Source organism: Apodemus sylvaticus, chromosome 4 (assembly GCF_947179515.1).
Source record: "Apodemus sylvaticus chromosome 4, mApoSyl1.1, whole genome shotgun sequence".
NCBI classification, from domain to species: domain Eukaryota; kingdom Metazoa; phylum Chordata; class Mammalia; order Rodentia; family Muridae; genus Apodemus; species Apodemus sylvaticus.
In genome coordinates this window covers 86,545,339-86,564,553 of record NC_067475.1, presented here as the reverse complement: position 1 = coordinate 86,564,553, position 19,215 = coordinate 86,545,339, and the positions used below count along the sequence as shown (strand labels likewise).

Genomic DNA, 19,215 nt, shown 5'->3' with positions numbered 1-19,215 from the left:
AATGTATTCAAAGATATTTATTGTCTCTGTTCTTATTATACTTTTCTTTTTTCTATTTTTAATTTCTATCTTCTATTTTAAATTATCTATAGCTCCTTCTCCAAAATTCCAAAATTCCAAAATAGTAATGAGAGCTTCTCACTATGTTGTAATGTGATAATCAACATAGTTTCATTTCAGAAAATGCATGTGGTTGCTTTCTGGTAAGAAAGTTTTCATCCAAACTTCTTATTGAAAGTCTTCTGCTCTCAATTTTTAGTGACCAATTAATTAAGCCTTATTGGTGATAGACCTTGGAGTCTGAGGTTTGGCTTTCAAAATTAAAACTATAACTTTGCAATTAATTACTTTGTAAACTTAAATCACTTAACTTTTCTATATTTAATAACCCATAACTGGGAACAATTAGAAATTTCCACTTTCATTTGCTAGCAGGGTCTATTGAGAAAATATTCAGAAGCACCTAAAAATGTGCCTAACATGTTGTAATCACCTAATAAATATGATAATTATTCCAAAGTATTTTCATTATTAATTGGTGTGTATAAGAGCATGTGGTGTTTGAATAGGAGGAGTCTGAAGATTCTGTTTGTGTATGGATAGCAAAGGCCTAAAGCGGATAAGCTCTGTACAGTAATTGTCATCTTATTATTTTTATTACCTATCCCAACATGCTCCTGAACCAGTTGACACTTGCAGAGCCAGGCTTTCTATAATCCACATGCACTTGGCATCTTTTCTCACCACTGTCAGGCTGATAATTCATGGGGCAGGTTTAATTGACAGGGTTTTATTCAGTATGAACTAGAGACGGCCTGTTCTGCAGGGTTGGTTTATTTTTGTTGAAAGAAGCTGGGAGTTTGACAATTGTGTTTACCTGTGAATTTATTTCCCTGGTATACTCCTTACATTCTTAGGAGTAAGAAAAGAGCTCCCATATCCTCACACTTCCTACATTCCCTCAGGAGAACAAAATTTTTGCCTACAACATTAGACTTGTTTATTAAACATAAAAGAACATAAATCCTCCCTGGGTCCCAGGGGTATAGCAGAGAGGGGCAGCGACCATTAGCCACTTTGCATTGAGTGTGCTGCATCATGTTGCTCTGGGAACGTGATGTTTGGTTGGCTCATGCTTGGTAAATCCTTTAAATAGTGGTGCGGGCAATTGTTCACCTTGAAAATTAATACTGGGAGTGTATTGTGAGGATTACTATGTCTCCAGCATGGTCACCTGAGCACAGTTCCTTACCTGGATCAGTTCCTACGCCCTTTTACTAGGACCTGGAGTTAGGGTATTCTCATTAGTTTCTCTCTTCCTTTCTTTCATGAGTTTTTAAACAATGTTAGTAAACATCTAACTCCTTTTATGAATCCCTTATTCTGCTGAAGGCCTCAGGGAAAACAAAGTGAGACACCTAATATGTAAATCATTAGAAAACATAATTGGATTAACATGCATTATGATTTTCCAAAACACACTGAATGTACTCTGTAGATTGAAAGCAAATATTGAACCACATGTTAATCGTATTTTTGTTTGTTTGTTTTTCCTTTACAATATGATAAGATATGAATAGTGAGATAGGCATATACATTTCAGGTATGACCTCCCAACCACACACACACACACACACACACACACACACACACACTGCCTGTTCTATTTTATTCTATTTTGATCTTTATTTAATTTTTAAAAATGTTTGTGGTGCTGGTAGATTGAACCCAGGACCTAGTACAAGTACAAGTGTTTTGCACCTGAGCAATATCTTCATGGACAATCTCTTTACCTGGACCTTCAGTGGAAGATTTTAAACAAAAGTATGTTCATACTGGCCCTTTTTAAAAAAAAAAAGATGGAAATGTAAGCCTTAATAAGTAATTGTTCTATTCATACTATTAAGTTTCTTATATGCCTCACTGATTATTAGATAGGACTGTGAAATTTACAATAATTAAATACATTTTCTAATTATATTATTGCATAATAATAGTTGTGGGGATCAAAAGTTTGAAGTGCCTAATTTACAATGGAACAATTAGTAGTTTATATTAAATTTTCTGTTTCATAGACAGAGTATACATTTTGATATTTCTTTCTTTCCTACAAAGTGGAAAACTCTATAGCTCCTTCAAAAAAAATTGGTGAACAGAACGTAGGATGTGTCTAAACAGGGCATGGTGAACTGCCAATATCTGGTCATAAACCCAGAACTTGCTTTAAGTCTGACACTAAATTCATTAGAAAACCTTCATGAAGTCGTAATGTACAGGACACCTTTCTAGAGAAGGGTGTCTGCATAGCAGTGAGTTCTTCATCAATATGTAAATCAGACAAGGCCCAAATTAAGACTTTTTGTTGTTTGCTATTACTGTGCTGGACATCAACCTCAAACTTGCTGCCCTGATGCCAGACATAGTTGGTTCATTATAAGGTCTTAACATTTATAGCCCCAGTGTTTTCTTGTGCTTTAGGAAACCCCTTAAAAGTGTTTTAAAGGAAATTGGCAATCGAGTAAGCCTATATGGTGTTTAGTTTTGAACGTAGATGAAAATTAGCTATAATGACAGTAGCTACAGGAATTGTTATACTTTTTCCTTATAATGTATTCTATCCAACAGTTTAATAGTCATTTTGAAAATGATCCCAAGAAACTATTGAACATAGTGTGTGCTTCTCAGTTTACTTGTTGAAAATGGCTTGCAGTTGTCAAATCCAATAAGTGCTCTTGACTAATTTTGAACTTCTTTGAGGTTTTGTGCTGCAGGCTGCTTCTGCTTCCGGTGAGAAGTCTTTTTCCCCACTCTGCTCAGTTTTCGTGCCACTGCTTCAAGATGGCACCCAATTTTTTTTTATTTCCTTGCAAGTTGCTTTTGAAAGGACCCTTTCTTTATGCTCACACCTGAAATTTCTTCACATTTCTCAGATAGGTGATGATGGTGTATCTGGTACTCTTTCATTAACTCTGCTGTTTACACTACAGGGATTGCAAACCCAGATACAAAACTGTTTCAATTAGTACAAATAATGAAATCTGCATATGTAAACTATGGAGAGCAGATCCATAGTTCTAAGACTGTTAAAACAGCCGGTCTCTTCGGCTATTTCCATCCAACTCTACTTCAGTTCAAGTGCACATTCACCTATTCACTACTCCATGTGTACCTGTCAAGCCTTTCCTGTGTGCTGGCCTACAGGTGTGAAGGAAAAGACAATAAAGTGAACAAAACACTCATGTCCTGGAACTGACACCATTCAGAAGCCTGTGTGAATCATCAGAGTAGCGATAGACGGCATCACCAGATCTTAAAATTTAAGGAAACTAGGAGCTCATACGTATGAAAGCATCAGACATCTATTGTATAAATTAAATATTTTAAGGAAGAATAGGCCTTATTACAGCTGTGCCCGCCTCTGTTCATGATCTTGTATGGCAAGTAAAAGTTTGACCGCTGATTCTGAAATACCAAAGTCTTAGTGCTTACACTGATTTTTCCCAGGTTGGTCTGTGTCATTGTCTTTGTTTGCCATCCTGTACTCACAGTTGACCATGCCTGGCCCCTCCCCTCTTGTATCACCTATCTATTGTGCTTCTTGCTAGTATACATCTCTGCTTCCCTCCTTTTTCAGTCCAGGTCAGGCAATCAGCACACATTCACAGCTCAGATATTAAGCCCTTTGTAAAAGGATCCTAATCTAGCCGTGTAAAGTTGCCCTTGCTCTTCCGGCATTCCACAGTGCACTTTCATTAGAGAATTTGCCATCTGATTTATGAATCCTGAGCCCAATGAAATGATCGTTCCTCCTTGTATCCTGACACTCTTAAACATCTCTGTAAGGAATGGGAGAAAACCAGTTGGACAGGTTTACTTCCTCAAACAGAACATAACTCCCGAAGTAGGAACTCTATTTTCTGTGCAGTTTTGTTATAAAAATGGTAAAAACAACTGTTTAAACAGTGATATATAAAATTTTAGTTAAGTGTGCCCTACTCAACTGTGTCTATTCTTGCCACCTCAATATGGACCCCAACTTTCATCCTTCTAAACTCCTGTGATGAGTAATGGCTGCCTGGAGCCACTATCACTTAAAGGTCTGAATTTGTTGTTAGATATTGGCATAACAACTGTCCTCTTTTGTTATTGAACATTTTGTTTTTGATACTTTTAAATTCTCCAGGTTATCTTAAAATATAGGTCTATGGATGTGGGTATGATGGGGGATAGATCTGGAGCAGGCTTCATTGAGTGGCAACTCTGGGACAAGAATTCTTCAACTCTGAGTGCATATTGTCATTTTAAAGGATCTTAGTTTCTTAGTTTTTATGAGAAAAATGAGCCTTCCTTAGTGGAAGATTCATAATTATACTTGGTTTATATTGTCTTTTTATTAACAATTTTGTCTTTAAATCTAATACTACATAAAATGTTGGTTTTGATTATTGTCTAGTATTTTTATATTCCATTATATTTTAAAATCTGAAGATAGAATATATCAGACTTCTCTCTCATTTAAAGGGTTGTAATATTCTTTTCATTATTTTGAAATTCAATCCAAAGAAACTCTAATTTATGTGTAAGTGCAATTATTAAAGAAAAATTTAAAAAATAGTCTGTGTTTTACGTAAAGCTGGAGAAGTATTACCCAGTAGTAGAGCAGTTACTCAGCATTTGTTAGACACAATGTCCACCCTAGCAAGCAAAAGAGAGCAGTAATAATGTCAATGATTGGTGAGGAAATATGTATGTTAATATCCAAATGCATGTTGTCAACTACCCCCAACATCAAAATAGATAGCTGGTACAGTGCTTCTACTTGATAAGTATTAGCGGTATTCTCCCTATTCTTTTGGTACCATGCTTTTCTAAATTAGTAACTGTTGGTAAAGTCCACAAAATACATCGTTTTTTTTTAACTAGGAAATTTGAACAATGATGGTAGGAACTAAGATAGGAACTTGAATAATTCATGAATTAAAAGTCATATAATTTTTCCCTTTGCAAAGTATATGTTTTAAGTGTCTCATCAATCTCAATTTTGTTACCATATTTTTTGAACTGGGTCTGCATTTCTAATTTCTCTTTACCTTTTGCACCTCAAGGGTTCTCTTTTCAAGCGTAATTGGGGACAACTCACAGAGTGCTCCATAGAAACATTGCACATGCAAAGTTCCCATTGCCTAGATAAGCAATGACGTCAGTCTCTGCCCCCTTTGCCTCCTTACAGGTATGATTTTGTAGAAGTTGAGGAGCCCAGTGATGGAAGTGTTTTAGGACGCTGGTGTGGTTCTGGGACTGTGCCAGGAAAGCAGACTTCTAAAGGAAATCATATCAGGATAAGATTTGTATCTGATGAGTATTTTCCATCTGAACCTGGATTCTGCATCCACTACAGTATTATCATGCCACCGGTAAGTAGAACTTTGAGATTCTCCTTAGTTCACTGAGTCAGTCATGTTTTTTGTTTTGTTTTGCTTTGTTTTGTTTTGTTTTGTTTTGTTTTTTATTTCCCCCTTTAAAAATGAGAATCAGAACAGCAACCATCAGATCCTGTTCTCTAGTTTGGATTATTTTTACCACAAAAGTTGAATTATAACTGTCACCTCCAGTATAAGAATTCTTTGTAGATTATTAGAAATACCAAGTGCCTTATCGATGTAGTAAAATGAAATATATAACTGTTTTAGTCATTTTAAGAAGATAGCAGAGTAGGCGATGGCTCAGGATACAGTGTTTATCTTGAAAAAAATGAGGATCTAGTTTTGATCCCTAGAACACAACTGAAAAAGCCAAGTATGACAACTTTAGCTCTCAGAAAACAGAGAAATGCATATGCCTGGGGCTCTCTGGCCAACCACTGTAGCCTAGGTGCTGAGCTCCTGCCTCAGAAATTCAAGTAGACAAATTCTGAGGCATATATGAAGTATATGTCTGCCCTTCAGCTTCTCATACTCACATATTCTCATCTACACACATATCTCCCAGAAACAGGAGACAGTGTACTCCTCAGGCCTGACTCATTAACTACCTTGATGGGAAATGACATATGAATTTTTGTCATATGAATAGAAAAATATGTGTCATTTCTCATTCTTTTATGATTTAATGGTCACTGCAATCTTTTTAATTTATTCTAATGGAAGTCATATTAAATAGTGAAATACAGTTGTAGCTTCCTAGTATTCGCTATGGCTTTTGGGTATACAATATATTTATGTATTTTGCTAGTAATGCTCTCAATTTATAGATGGAATTTTTGAAAGTTATTTAATGCTGTGTTTTTTAGTGTCAATTTTATGTGTAGATTTAGGGATGGATATAATGAAGAAATAGAAAGCAAGAACTATTTGCAATCAATAATACTTTACCTCAATCATGTTTATATTACATTTAAAAACCAATGTTTTTATGTTCTATTTTAACTTTTTTGAATATAATCATTTACATTTCAAATGCTAAAAACCTTTCCCAGTTTACCCCCTCCCCCAAACACCCCAACCCCTCCTCCCACCTTTCTGTTTTAATTTTTTATACTTAATATAGCACTATTTCTTTATCCCTCAGAATTAATTTTTATATCTATTGTTTGTATAAGCCTAACCATATCTAACTTTGCATATTATATTTATGTTTCCTAGTTATGCAAAAAATTACAGCCTTGACTGCTCATTATATACAATTTACATCACTGATTAGATGGAGAAATTTTAAGTATTGGTTGATAAGACAACTGACAGGCAACAAGAGAATGCAAGCTGACGTTCACACAGACTGCTTGTTCACTTCATTATGGAACCCTTTATAGCATGTGACTGATGTTAAAACAGCCCGAGATGTCACAGACTTGTACTGTGAATCTTCATTAACCTTCTTTACAGATATTCAGGTGCTATCCCATTCTTAATGTCATTCCCATCTTAGATTTCATAGTATTTTCTTTGTTACATTTCAAAATTTTTCTTAATTAATAATATTTTAAATGTTAAATTTGAGATGATTTAACAGTTTAACACAACCTAGTATCAGAGTCTTTACAACATCTTCATCTGTTCACATGCATCAACTTCCTGCTGCCCAGTTCAGGTCAGTTTGGTGGCCACAGTAGGGCGTCATGGTTGAGATATGCTGTGGGAAATGAAGACAGAATTCAAGGGTGGCATGCATAGCTCATCAGACTCAATGCCATTTAAACATACATTTAATATAATTTTCATTTGTCACGCAAAATTGACCGTGTGGGCAAGTCGCTTGTGAATTCCAAGTAATGAGTGAAAGTAAGATCTCTGGTCTTTCCTAATCTGAAGAGTGGTAGAACTTTCAGTAGGATGACATGGCGCTGAACCACAACACTCATCTGATGATCCTTATACATATTTACAGACACAACACAAATGTCAGTGGGTCCTCTTGAATAATATCTGGGAACTGGAGTGCATGACCAACTAAGGATTTAAGAATACAGTGGGAAGTCATAATGTGGTTATAATTATTCTAATCATATCGAGGGCAACAGTGGGATCTGGAATGAAAGAAATAAAGACATGTGAATGTAGGAATGTAGGGTCTTGCGTATCCTAAGAAGTGCAACTTGATGATGTTAGACAATTGCTTTTGTTTCAACTTTACAAACTTCAGCTTGTTTTTGTTTCCACTGGTAGCTGAGCTGGTACTTTTTGCTCTACAATTTTGGTCTCTTGTAGACCTCACTCCTTACTGTAAATACATCCATTCCACTTTCACTAACTGTCTGCAGAATTGTGACATTTGATGAGTGAAAATCTGAAAGGTGATGATGCTTTTAAACCTGGAAGAATGCTTCAAATTATCACTGTATGTTGCTAAATGTCGCTCTCCCTTCACCCACCCACACATGCATTAGCACTGACCAAGCAACAATTCATCAGTGTTAGTTGTCACTCAGATAAAAGAAAGCCCAAAAGAAGAAAGTATGCTTTTTGGAGAGGCAACTTAAAGGATCTCGTGGCATTTGCTCAGGGCATTTGCCCTTGCCTAACCCCCATCCCCCATGCACTTATTTCTTTGTGTCGTGGATGAACTCTCTTCTTGGAATCCTCACTTCCCTACACACAATGATTGGACTGACAGCAAACTCACAGCTATGAAGCCAGACATGCAGTGATGCAGACCACAATGGCTTCCTAGTTTTTAAAGATACAAAAATCGTGGGCTGCGGGCCTCAGTATTAGCTTCCTGTCCGAAGGAAGGAAGGTGTGCTACATACGCTTTGCTCAACACCATGCACTGTAGCTGCTCACTTAGATTTCTCAGAAATTCAGCCATTTTCCCTCAGACTCGCCTAGGATCTGATGGCATATCCTAGTGTCCTTGCTGCTCTGCATTACCTTTGATGCAGCTGAAATAGATGGAAGGCACATTAGAGAGCCAGAGTAACAGGGACGTTTTCAAGTGTTCTTCAGACGCTCATGTGTGTCCGAGGCACTAGGACCACAATTGGACAGCGATATAATTGGAGTTCCAGGTTCCCTCATTCTGGTAAGGAGAAGTCAAAGTGGAGGAAGCTAATGAAGTGTCCACTACAGTCAGTGAACTTAGTACACACTTTCTGTTTTAAATCAATGACTTATAGAAATTAATCCTTATAATCAGCCCTATGTGCTTTTGATAATCGAGGTAATGAATATTTTACACCTACCAAACACAGAAAGCTTGTGTCAAGGAAGTCTTGTTTTGTTTTGTTTGGTTTTTGTTATATATTTGCTTTATTTATATTTCGACAGTTAACATTAACCTTTCTACATTACCCCACTGAAAACCCCCTGTCCCCTCCCCCTCCCTCTGTTAACCCCCCCTCCCCAATTTCCTGACTTGCATTCCCCTATTCTGGGGATCCAAAGTGTGGATACTTTGATCCTTATTGGAAAGTGGATCAAAACACCCATGGCCCACAGCCAACCAATAGAATAAGAATAGGAAGGTTTTTAAAACTCAAATTAAAAAAACATATATCATATATATGCATATATACATATATATGTACTTTAGACTGACTTATACTTTATAAGGAGCTTATTCTATAGTTTTATTTGGACATAGAATGGACATCAAATTCTTGTCTGCCATTAAATTCTCTGTGGTTCTCATTACCATGTCATAGTAGAAAATGTTTCTCACAAACACGAATTTCAAGTTCCCAAATAACTTGTAATAAGTCAAATTAAATATGTTTCTCCATTTTGCAATGTTAAATTGGTGTCACAAGCTTAAAAACAAGCTAGGCTTAGTTTTAAAACAATCACTGGGAGATTTTTTTGTTACCACAATGAGTTATAGCTTACAAAATTTATTAAATATGTTTAAACTTTGACACTTTAATTAATTATATTTCAGATAATTATTCATAAAAATATGATTCTCTTGTTATACCTCATTGACAAGTAATGAGAGATAAATTTGTATAAATTTGTTAATAAATGATATATTATGCTTTATGATAGTTCACAAGAAGTTAATAATGTCTTGGATTCTTTTCTCCTTTTTTGATTAGAGGATAGAGAGAGAAAGGGGAGAATGCTCACACACATACCCTGGTTGATTCCTAGTGAGAGATTGTTTAAGGAAAAATGAAAACAGTAAGACCTTGTTTTCCTCTAAGGCCACACACAGTGAGAGCCCTGAGCATACCTCACATCTCTTAGAAAGAAAAGTTCTTGTTAATGTTGTAATTTGCATTAGGTTATATATGTCCTACTCTGCCATGTTGCATAAACACCATTCTTTAAAAGCCTAAGAAACAGACAAAGGATAAACAGGACAATGTTTCATCCAGTATCAAAATATCTGATCAACGTTTTCTTGTCACTTTTGTTAGGAAACCATTTCAAAAAACTTACCAGGGGTTTTAAGCAAAAATGTGGAAAATCAGATCTGCTCCACTTTGGTAGTCTTTCTTTCTTTCTTTCTTTCTTTCTTTCTTTCTTTCTTTCTTTCTTTCTTTCTTTCTTTCTTTCTTTCTTTCTTTCTTTCTCTCTCTCTCTCTCTCTCTCTCTCTCTCTCTCTCTCTCTCTCTCTCTTTCTTTCCTTCCTTCCTTCCTCTCACTTAATATATAAGTTTTCCTTGAGTATAATGCTGTTCTCAATGCTTATGAAATGTGAGTTCTTTAATTTTCTCCTTCCAGTTGGCTGCAGTATTTTGAATAATTTTTGTACTAATATTAAACTTTCTTAAATAATTTTTATGAAACCTCAGTTTTAAGTATTTTGGAGTTACTAATCATGAATAAGATAATACTTCTAGCAACTTATTTACTCCTTTTCCATCTGATGGGTATTGGTATAAATGAAAGGAACTTGACCCTGCAGTTATCATGACAGTGACTCCCACGTGTTGTCACGATTTTATTTATTGTTGGACATCTGGATGTCAGCCATGGAGAGAATGAACAAGGCACATCACTCACAACCACTCCAGGCCCTCTCCCTTTAAGTTCCTATCAAATTTTTCCTACTTGGTGGGGGAGACAGAGGCTGAGGAGTGGTGGAATAGGGGGTTTCTGAAGGGAGACCTAGAAAGGAGAAAACAGTTGAAATGTAAATAAAGAAAATATCCAATCAAAAAATGTTTTGTTCTTTCAAAGAAAAAAGTTATTTTTTTATTTGTTGAATTATATTAAAAGAAAACAAAGTAATGCCACCCCACCAAATGAATACAACGAAATCGTGCAGTGCTACATGGAGAGAGTGCCTTCTGGGTTCTGAGCTGCATCAGCACCCAGTTGAGCTCTCCTTCATTCTAACTTGCAAACGACTTGGGCTTGTGTGGAGTTAAGTCGGTGCACAGCCATCATGGTGGTTTCTTCTGTGGGAGGGGTTAGAAGGACACTTGGTGCCTCAGGTACTGCTGAAGAATGCATGACGGATTGCCAGACAGTGATTAATTATGTGGGCAAAGAGCAAAGCAGTTCAGTGGATACTGGAGTTGGGGAGAGGCCCTTGTCCCTTCCGTCTGTCTGTGACTGTAGACATTTCAGGTCAATGCTCTGAAGAAAGAAGTCTATCTAACCTAGGACAGAATTCATTGTTTTAATCAGGTGAAGAAAAATTCCAGTTGACTCTCAAAGAACCTTTTAAATTAAATTTTGGCTTTTTAACTTAGGACAGAACAGCATGCTCCTTGGAGTGTCCCTACACATAGATGTCGTGCGGTCATATTCTATGACCAATATGTCATAGACATATGACCAATAGTCTTCAAAATTTTAAATCTTATAACAATTTCAACATTATCCTACCTAACTTAAACAGTGGCGATTGATATAGAACTTGCATTTCAAATAAATTATTATTTAAGTGGCCAAAGAAAAGAGAAATTGGTCTTGGTATTGATCTTATAATTTTTGGTAGGACTGAAAACCTAGAGGGTTCTACAAGAAGAGTTTGTCTACAGTCATCAGAAGCACTTGTCCAATGACTAGATTCTTGTTACAATGCACAAGGCTTGTGTGTGTTTAGAAAAGGAGTCATGGAATCACTATTTTACTACATCAAGGATATTATACAATTATTGCAGAAGCTAAACTTGGCTAAGAGAAGTTTACTCCATTTTCTGTCTGACTTCTATCCATGGGTGCAGTATTCTCCTTCATAAGACATGATCCTACCTCTCTTAAATTTCTGCTGGCTCCTTTTGTTGCAGCTATTTTCATGTCTTTTAGGAAGGAGCTTCACATGTACTGCTTAGAGAAAGTAGCTAGAACTCTTGCAAGAAATGTGGAAATCAAGGGGGTGGGGCAGTGGTGGTGCATGCCTTTCAATGCTAGCACTTGGGAGGCAGAGGCAGGCGGATTTCTGAGTTCTAGGCCAGCCTGGTCTACAGCCTGAGTTCCAGGACAGCCAGGATTATACAGAGAAACCCTGTCTCGAAACAAACGAACAAATAAACAAACAAACAAAATGTGGAAAGCAGATAAACATTTGAATGGATTTGTAAGGAAAGATCTCGAACAATTGGAAGCTAGAACCTGTGAGGTAGGCCAGGCTGGCCAGCTAGAGAGTGCCTTTGACCCTCTGTCATACTTTTTGGTAGTAAGATTCCAGGTATGTGACAGTGCTCAGTAGAATTGGGTTTTGTGGTTGTTGATGATAATGCTTTGGGGGATGGAACCCAGGATTTTACTATTGTGAGGTAAACGCTTTACCCAGCTTGCTAGCTTTCCAACCCTTATGGGAATTATTTCAATGAACTTCATTGAAAATGTTTGATAAGTTATTTTGAGAAAAATTTAAACAAGTATGATAATACTCCCCCAAATCTCTACTACCTTGCCTCTATCTTACCTTAGAGAAAAAGTATATCTGTATATGTATATAATTTGCCATGTAAGTGATTTGGAACAATTTTAATAAATTGAGAGACTATTGAGGGGAAAAGAATGCCATGATTCTTAAAGAAAAACTAAATAGTCATATAAATAAAACCTTCGAGAATGATCCAGCATGGATTTGGTATCAGTTATGTAGCAAAATCTCTAAAGACCGTATCACTGCTCACTCACTATTGTCGATTGTCCACTCCCTCTAAGTTCACTCATATTCACCCAACTCCCTGTCATATTAATGATACTCTCTCTCTCTCTCTCTCTCTCTCTCTCTCTCTCTCTCTCTCTCTCTCTCTCTCTCTCTCCTCCTCCCTCCCTCCCTCCCTCCCTCCCTCCTTCCCTCTCTCTCTTTCAGTCTCTCTCTCTCTCTCTTCTCTCTCTCTCTCTCTCTCTCTCTCTCTCTCTCACACACACACACACACACAAACACACACACACACACACACACTACTGAATTCATGTAGTGCTTTTATATGGACAAGGGTTTATGGCTAACCTCTTGGGAGTAGATTATCAAGGGTTTCATCCCCAAAGGCTCTTACTTCCTCACTCAGTAACCATTGGCTATATCCTTTATATTTCTTTTAGCTAACCTGGATAAGGGTTTGTCAGTTTTGTTTAATTTTTATAAGGAAGAAAGTTCGATCCTTTGCCCCTTTTTATTTCTTGAATTTATACCCTTACTCGATCATTTCTCCCCATCCGCTATAATTGGTTTTTATTTGTTTAGGGTTTTTTCAAACTCTTGAGGTAAATCAATCAGTTATTTATCCATGCTCTTTCTGATGTTTTGATGTAGACATTTAGAGCTACAAATTCACCTTCCCAACTGCTTTTATTATATATCAATTGCTTTGTGTTTCATTTCATTCCAAGAATTATTTTATTTGCATATTTACTTTTTCAGTGACACTTTCATCATTCAATAACTCATTGTTCATTGAATGACTTTGTGCAATTTATTGTTTCTTCTGGTATTCATTTCAAGTTTTATTGAATTATGTCCTAATACATGGTCTACATACTTATAATAGGAAAATTTATATTCTGTTGGGTTAGGCTGGAATACTTTGTGGATGTCTATTAGGTCCATTAAATCCACAATGGCATTTAGCACAAAAATGTTTGTGTACCTTTTACTCTAAGGCAGTACCTATTCTTCAAGGTGAGATTTTTTTTCTGAGACATAGCAAAAAGGTGCCTCTTGTTTTCTGATTCAACCAATAAGCTTATGTCTTTTGACTGAGAGACTGAGACCACTGCACTTCAGACTTATTATTGAAAGAGTGGTTGCTTAATTGCTACCACTTTGTTGATTTTGTGTTGTTTTCTTTGGTTTAATTCACACAAGCCCTGTCCTAGCATCATTCATTTCTCCCCACAGTATCTTCCCTTGTTCTCTAGTCAAATTTTTCCTTCTAGTACTCCTTAGAGAGATGGTTTGATGTTTGTAAATTTCTTTAGCCTATTCCTATAGTGGAAAATTTTTCATTCTCTTTCAATGGTAACAAATAGTTTCGTCAAGTGAAATAGTTTAGTTGGCAGCTTTCCAAAGTTGTATCAACCACATGGCTCCAAGTTCTTCTAGCTTTTAAAGTTCCCATTGAAAAACCTGCTACGATTCTGATGGACTTGTTTCCCCTGCCTCTTGTACCTGACTGGGCATTTCTTTTCCTAGATTTGGGAAGTTTTCTTCTATAATTTCATTGAAAGTGTATTCTATGCCTTTGACCTCTAATTCTTTTTCTTCTATGTTCACAACCTATAGATTTGGTCTATTCATGATATTCCAGTGTTCATGAATATGATCGTCATTAGGAATGAAGAATAATAACTATCATCATATTCTGTGAATGATTCCATTCCTTTATTTCATCTTCAAAACCCCTAATGTTCTGTCTTCTGCAGTTTGTGTCATGTTGCTAGGGCTTTCCATTGACAAATTTTAGTTAAGTTTATTGAATGCTTCATTTCTAATTTCATTTTAATTTTAATTTTTCTCACTATTTCTATTTATCTTTTCAATTTTCATATCCTGAATTACTTTATGTGTCTACTTGTTTGTGTTTTCTTAGACTTATATGCATTCTTCTCTGTAACTAGTGAGATAAGAATCTTGCTTAAATGCCTTTCTTTTGAGGTCATAGGAAGGACATTGATAGGAATGAAGAAGGAAAAGCTACTTCTTAACCAAGTAACAAAAGTTATAGATTATAGGGAGTTTTGTATAACAGTATGTAGTCATCATACTTCTTCAGGAGTAGCATGTTTCCTTTCAGTTTATTTGCCATGTAACAGGGAATTTTGACCCTGTGTCAATAGAAGTTCAACTGTGGATGATGACTTCCCTTGCGTATGTTCAGCCAAAGATGACTATTTTGTACCTGGACTACTTTAGAAAATTTCCTACAAATGAACCTCAAAGAGATTTGCACCTTAGTTAATTGATACCTGCTTTCTAGCCAGCCCCACTATGATACTGATCATCCTTTGTTCATTAACTGCGGTAGGCATAACCAGATAACTCACTGGATGATCTATAAAGCCTTGTCTGCTTTCATGTTACAATCTTTTGTCTATTTCAGTCATACTTTTTAGATGTTAAGATTAATTCAAATTCACATTCATATGCATATATACACACATTTTTTATATCCTCATCTAGTAGTTGATTAATATTTAAAAAGTAATCTAATTAGCATTGAATACCCTTACTGAGTTCCTGTAGATAGGTACTAGCATTCTTGTTGTAGACTCTATATCCATTTAGGTCAAAGTGATGACAGGACAATGATTCCCTGGCTAGTTTATAGTCTCCACTACAGGTAGTCTTTTAGGTGTATGATTAGGGATCTTAACTTAAAAGGCCATGTAGACTATCTTCAGTATTTCTAAGGCACATAATTTAAGTAACCTAGAACTTGTGATAAAAACTCCTTTTGTCTGGCTTGGTTTGGTTTGGTTTCATCATTTGTTTTTTGAGACAGTGTTCTTCTGTGTAATACTAGCCCTGGATGTCCTGGAACTGGCTCTATAGACCTGCCTTTGAGTCTCTCGTGCTTGAATTGAAGGAATGTGCCACTAGTGACTTCTTTTTCTTTTCAAAGTAAAAGAATAATAGAAAGCCATTAAAGTGACAATTATCCAAGACTCTAAAGTAAAATCTGAGGTAGGTATTGGTAATACATTGCAAACAAATATATGCAGTGTTTAATACTGCCTCTGAAATTTTATTTTGGTGTTATTTTGAATTCCTATGAAGGAAAGGCTTTTTCTAATAGAGTAGCATTTTGATTCAGTAAAAAAGAAAAGACTTTTTCCTGCTAGTGTAAGTTAATGAAATAACATTACATGTAATTAGTTGTTGTAGAGAAAGAAATGGGCAAGTCCTTGAAGTGAGAGGCACACTGCATGCCTGGGCTTCACTTCCAGCACCTGAATGATGGGGTATTAAATTACATGACACAGTTGCTGGATGAGGTCCTTAGAAGTCATCACAGGCATTCTGACACAAATATTTTCCTTCCTGTGAGGCGTATGATGAGTGACAAAGCCCTGGGTTGTCTTTATGGGTATCAGTAATACCATTACTGATAAATGTAACAAAAGAACCTCCAAGGTTACCAGAGATTTCTTTTCTTTTTTCTTTTTATTAGTACCCCCCAAAAACTTTAACCCATCCCATCCCATCCTCTTCCCCTGCTCACCAATCCACCCACTCCCACTTTCCTGTCCTGGTATTCCCCTATACTGAGGCATCTAACCTTCTCAGGACCAAGGGCCTCTCCTCCCTTTGATGCCCATCAAGGCCATCCACTGCTACATATGCATCTGGAGCCATGGGTCCCTCCGTGTGTATTCTTTGGTGGTGTCTTAGTCCTTGGGAGCTCTGGGGTTACTGGGTGATTCAAAATGTTGTCCCTCCAATGGTGCTGCAAACCCCTTCTGCTCCTTGGGTCCTTTCTCTAGCTCCTCCATTGGGGATCCTGTGTTCAGTTCAATGGTTGCCTGAGAGTGTCCCCCTCTATTTATTTTCTTTTGATTTCTTGGGACCCCTTCTAACTTGCTCTCTTGCATGGAAATTTTTAGCTAACTTAAGTGTTATGTGTCTATTGGAGTCACCTTTAGAACCTGAAAAGAAGTTTACTACTCACCATTAAATGTCACATCACTAAAGTAAGTAATTGAAAGACCTTGAAAAGATCTGTGGAATTACTGTTTATTTAAGCTGTTTTCCCAAAGTCATAGTATCTTGTGTTTCTGTACATAATAGACTTACTAATTCCACTTTAAGGGCTTCAGTTGTTCTTCACTATTTCTTGTCACCTCAAACTTCATTAGACATTAAGAATATCAACTTTTAATTTATGAATTTTAGGGTTTTGGGAATGAAAAGGTGACTTGACTCTTAAGAGCATTAACTGTTCTTTCTTGAGTTTGGTGCTCAGAACCCACATGGCAGCTTCAGTTCAGAGGCTCTGAGAACATCCTCTGATATCTGAAGCACCAGGCACATTGGCAGTACACAGACATATATGCAGAAAAAAATCCATAAACATAAAAATTTACTTAAAAAATTAAAAAGACCCTCAACTTAAAAGTAAAACGGTAACACGATTGTGGCTCAAACCTGTACTCCCAGCACTTAGGAGGCTGAGTTTGGAGACAACCATAATAGTGAGTGCCTAGTTAGCCTGGGCTACAGTATGAAACCATGACACCACACACACACACACACACACACACACACACAGAGAGAGAGAGAGAGAGAGAGAGAGAGAGAGAGAGAGAGAGAGAGAATCATTGGACTTTTTCTCGTGATGTTTGTTTCTGATTTTTTACTTCCTTATGGTCTGTGGTAAAATGCAATTTTTGCTTTTTGGAAAGCACTAATTCATTAGAGCTATGTTTTTGGTGAGTTTTTTTTTGTTTGTTTGAGGATGGAAATTTAGTATATTCTTAGCAAGGACTTGACCTCTGAACTTCACTACAACCTTATACTATTACATGCTTTTATTTTAATATTTGTGTTTATTTTCAGTTTCACAGATGAATATACTGTTTTTTGATCAAATCCCCTTCCACTCCATTTCCCCAGTTCCTTTCTACAACTTTTCCCTCCCATCCTCATGTGCTCCTGATGTACTGGCATAGAACTGATTTGTACTGAAGAGTATAGGTATAGTATAACACAACCTTAAAATAGAGATTGAGATGTCTCTGTAGTTCCTCTCTCACAAATCTTGATTCCCTTTTTTTCTCTGCATGAAGAAAGTTCAGAGCACCATAGCAAGTGGTAAATAAAAGGTTATATGAAAAATCTTTCATAAATAAGAGTGAAAAATACATCCTATCTGCACATAGTTTGAATAGTGGTTCAATCTAGAATTGCGATCACATGTTTTGGTTCAAAAGAGGCTTCAGAATATCAACTGGTTCAAGAGAAAACTTTCACCATCAATTTTGTGCGTCATAAACATCCTCACCTAATATTCTATGCTGTGGTATGTAAGCATATTTCAGCATAGAGTAGAACACCTATCAGAGATTAATGATTACAAAATAAAAATAGTACCACAAAGCACTCCCCTTGATGTTGGATCCAAATTGAATGTGTGAAGCATAAATAGTCACATTACATAAATCCATGAATGAGCCCCTTCTGCCTGCAGGACAGAGATTAATGAAGTTTCAGGATGCTAAGAGGCCAAGATATAATCTATAGCTTTAAACTGATGTCAAGATTCAGAACTGATTACTTAAAATGCCTTCGTGTCTCTGGAATAGATTGATGACTTTAGTTTTACTAAATCTCTTCTCATCCAAAAATTTATAGTTTGGTTCCAACAGGTATGGAATGTGGTAATATTTACATATTAAATGTAACTGCATCATATGTAAAAACCAAAGTAATTTTAAAGTAAAAGATAGTAACAGAAGACATTCTCAACATGTTTCTTCATTTAGAAGTGAATGGAAGCCAACTCAGGTAGCCTGTGGAGATATTAGCTGGTGCTGGAGGTGACCTCAGTGTTCAAGTGGAGAACCATTAAAACGAGACACATATCGTAAACCCTGGATTGCAATTTACTCCTCTTAAGTTAGGTCAAGGGACTTTCTTTCTTAGAAGCACAATTTGTTATGTTAAATTCTATCCTCTTTCTTCCAAAAATCACAGTCATAATGCTTTGGTTATGGGACGTTCATCTTGGCTTTCTTTCAGTACAAATGAGAACTCCAATGTGAAAGCAATCTGTGTGTGGACCCTTCTAGTGTTTTATGAGGTCCTTCCCTCCTACATTCTACAGTTATATCTTTCATAGCTAATTTAACACTGAATTTTATAGCAGCACATTTGTATGGAGTTCTTCCAAAGCATTCACGCTGGTTTCAAGGAGCAAAGAGCACTCATTTGATTGGGTTATGCTGTGTTTAACTGGCTTAATAATTGCAGTAAAAAGTACTACTGATATGAATACATTGGGAACAAAGTGCGGATCACTATGTGTCAGTTCAACTGGTTGGAAGGCAATGCTTAGTGGATTCTGAGCATCATCATTCAAGCTCTTCTGGCACTGGGGAAGCAAATTACAACAATAAGCTAAGTGAAGGGCACTTCAGGTAATGAATGTAGCCTTTGTGCAGTTTCCATACAGCAATTGCCTGGTTCAATTTCACTCACAAGTGCAGGTTATATAGGTCAACAGGAAGGTAGTTGGCAACTGGGTCCTCCCAAGGCATCAAGGTAGCTGAAAACAAGCCTGATTTAATGTGGACATCTTAAGAATCTTTGAGCCCTTCCATAATTTTCCTGTGATTAAAGTTCAGCATGTCTCTATTTGTGTGTAATAGTTTG

The 19,215-nt window shown here is 36.5% G+C and overlaps 1 protein-coding gene across 1 annotated transcript in view; it reads left to right on the top strand.

The window, feature by feature from the left end:
- Pdgfc (platelet derived growth factor C) overlaps positions 1-19,215 on the top strand; it is a 177,690-nt gene that overhangs the window by 132,305 nt on the left and 26,170 nt on the right. The window contains exon 3 of the mRNA XM_052180306.1: positions 5,231-5,414. Coding sequence (XP_052036266.1) covers positions 5,231-5,414 — 184 coding nt within the window. The remainder of the gene's footprint in view (positions 1-5,230; positions 5,415-19,215) is intronic.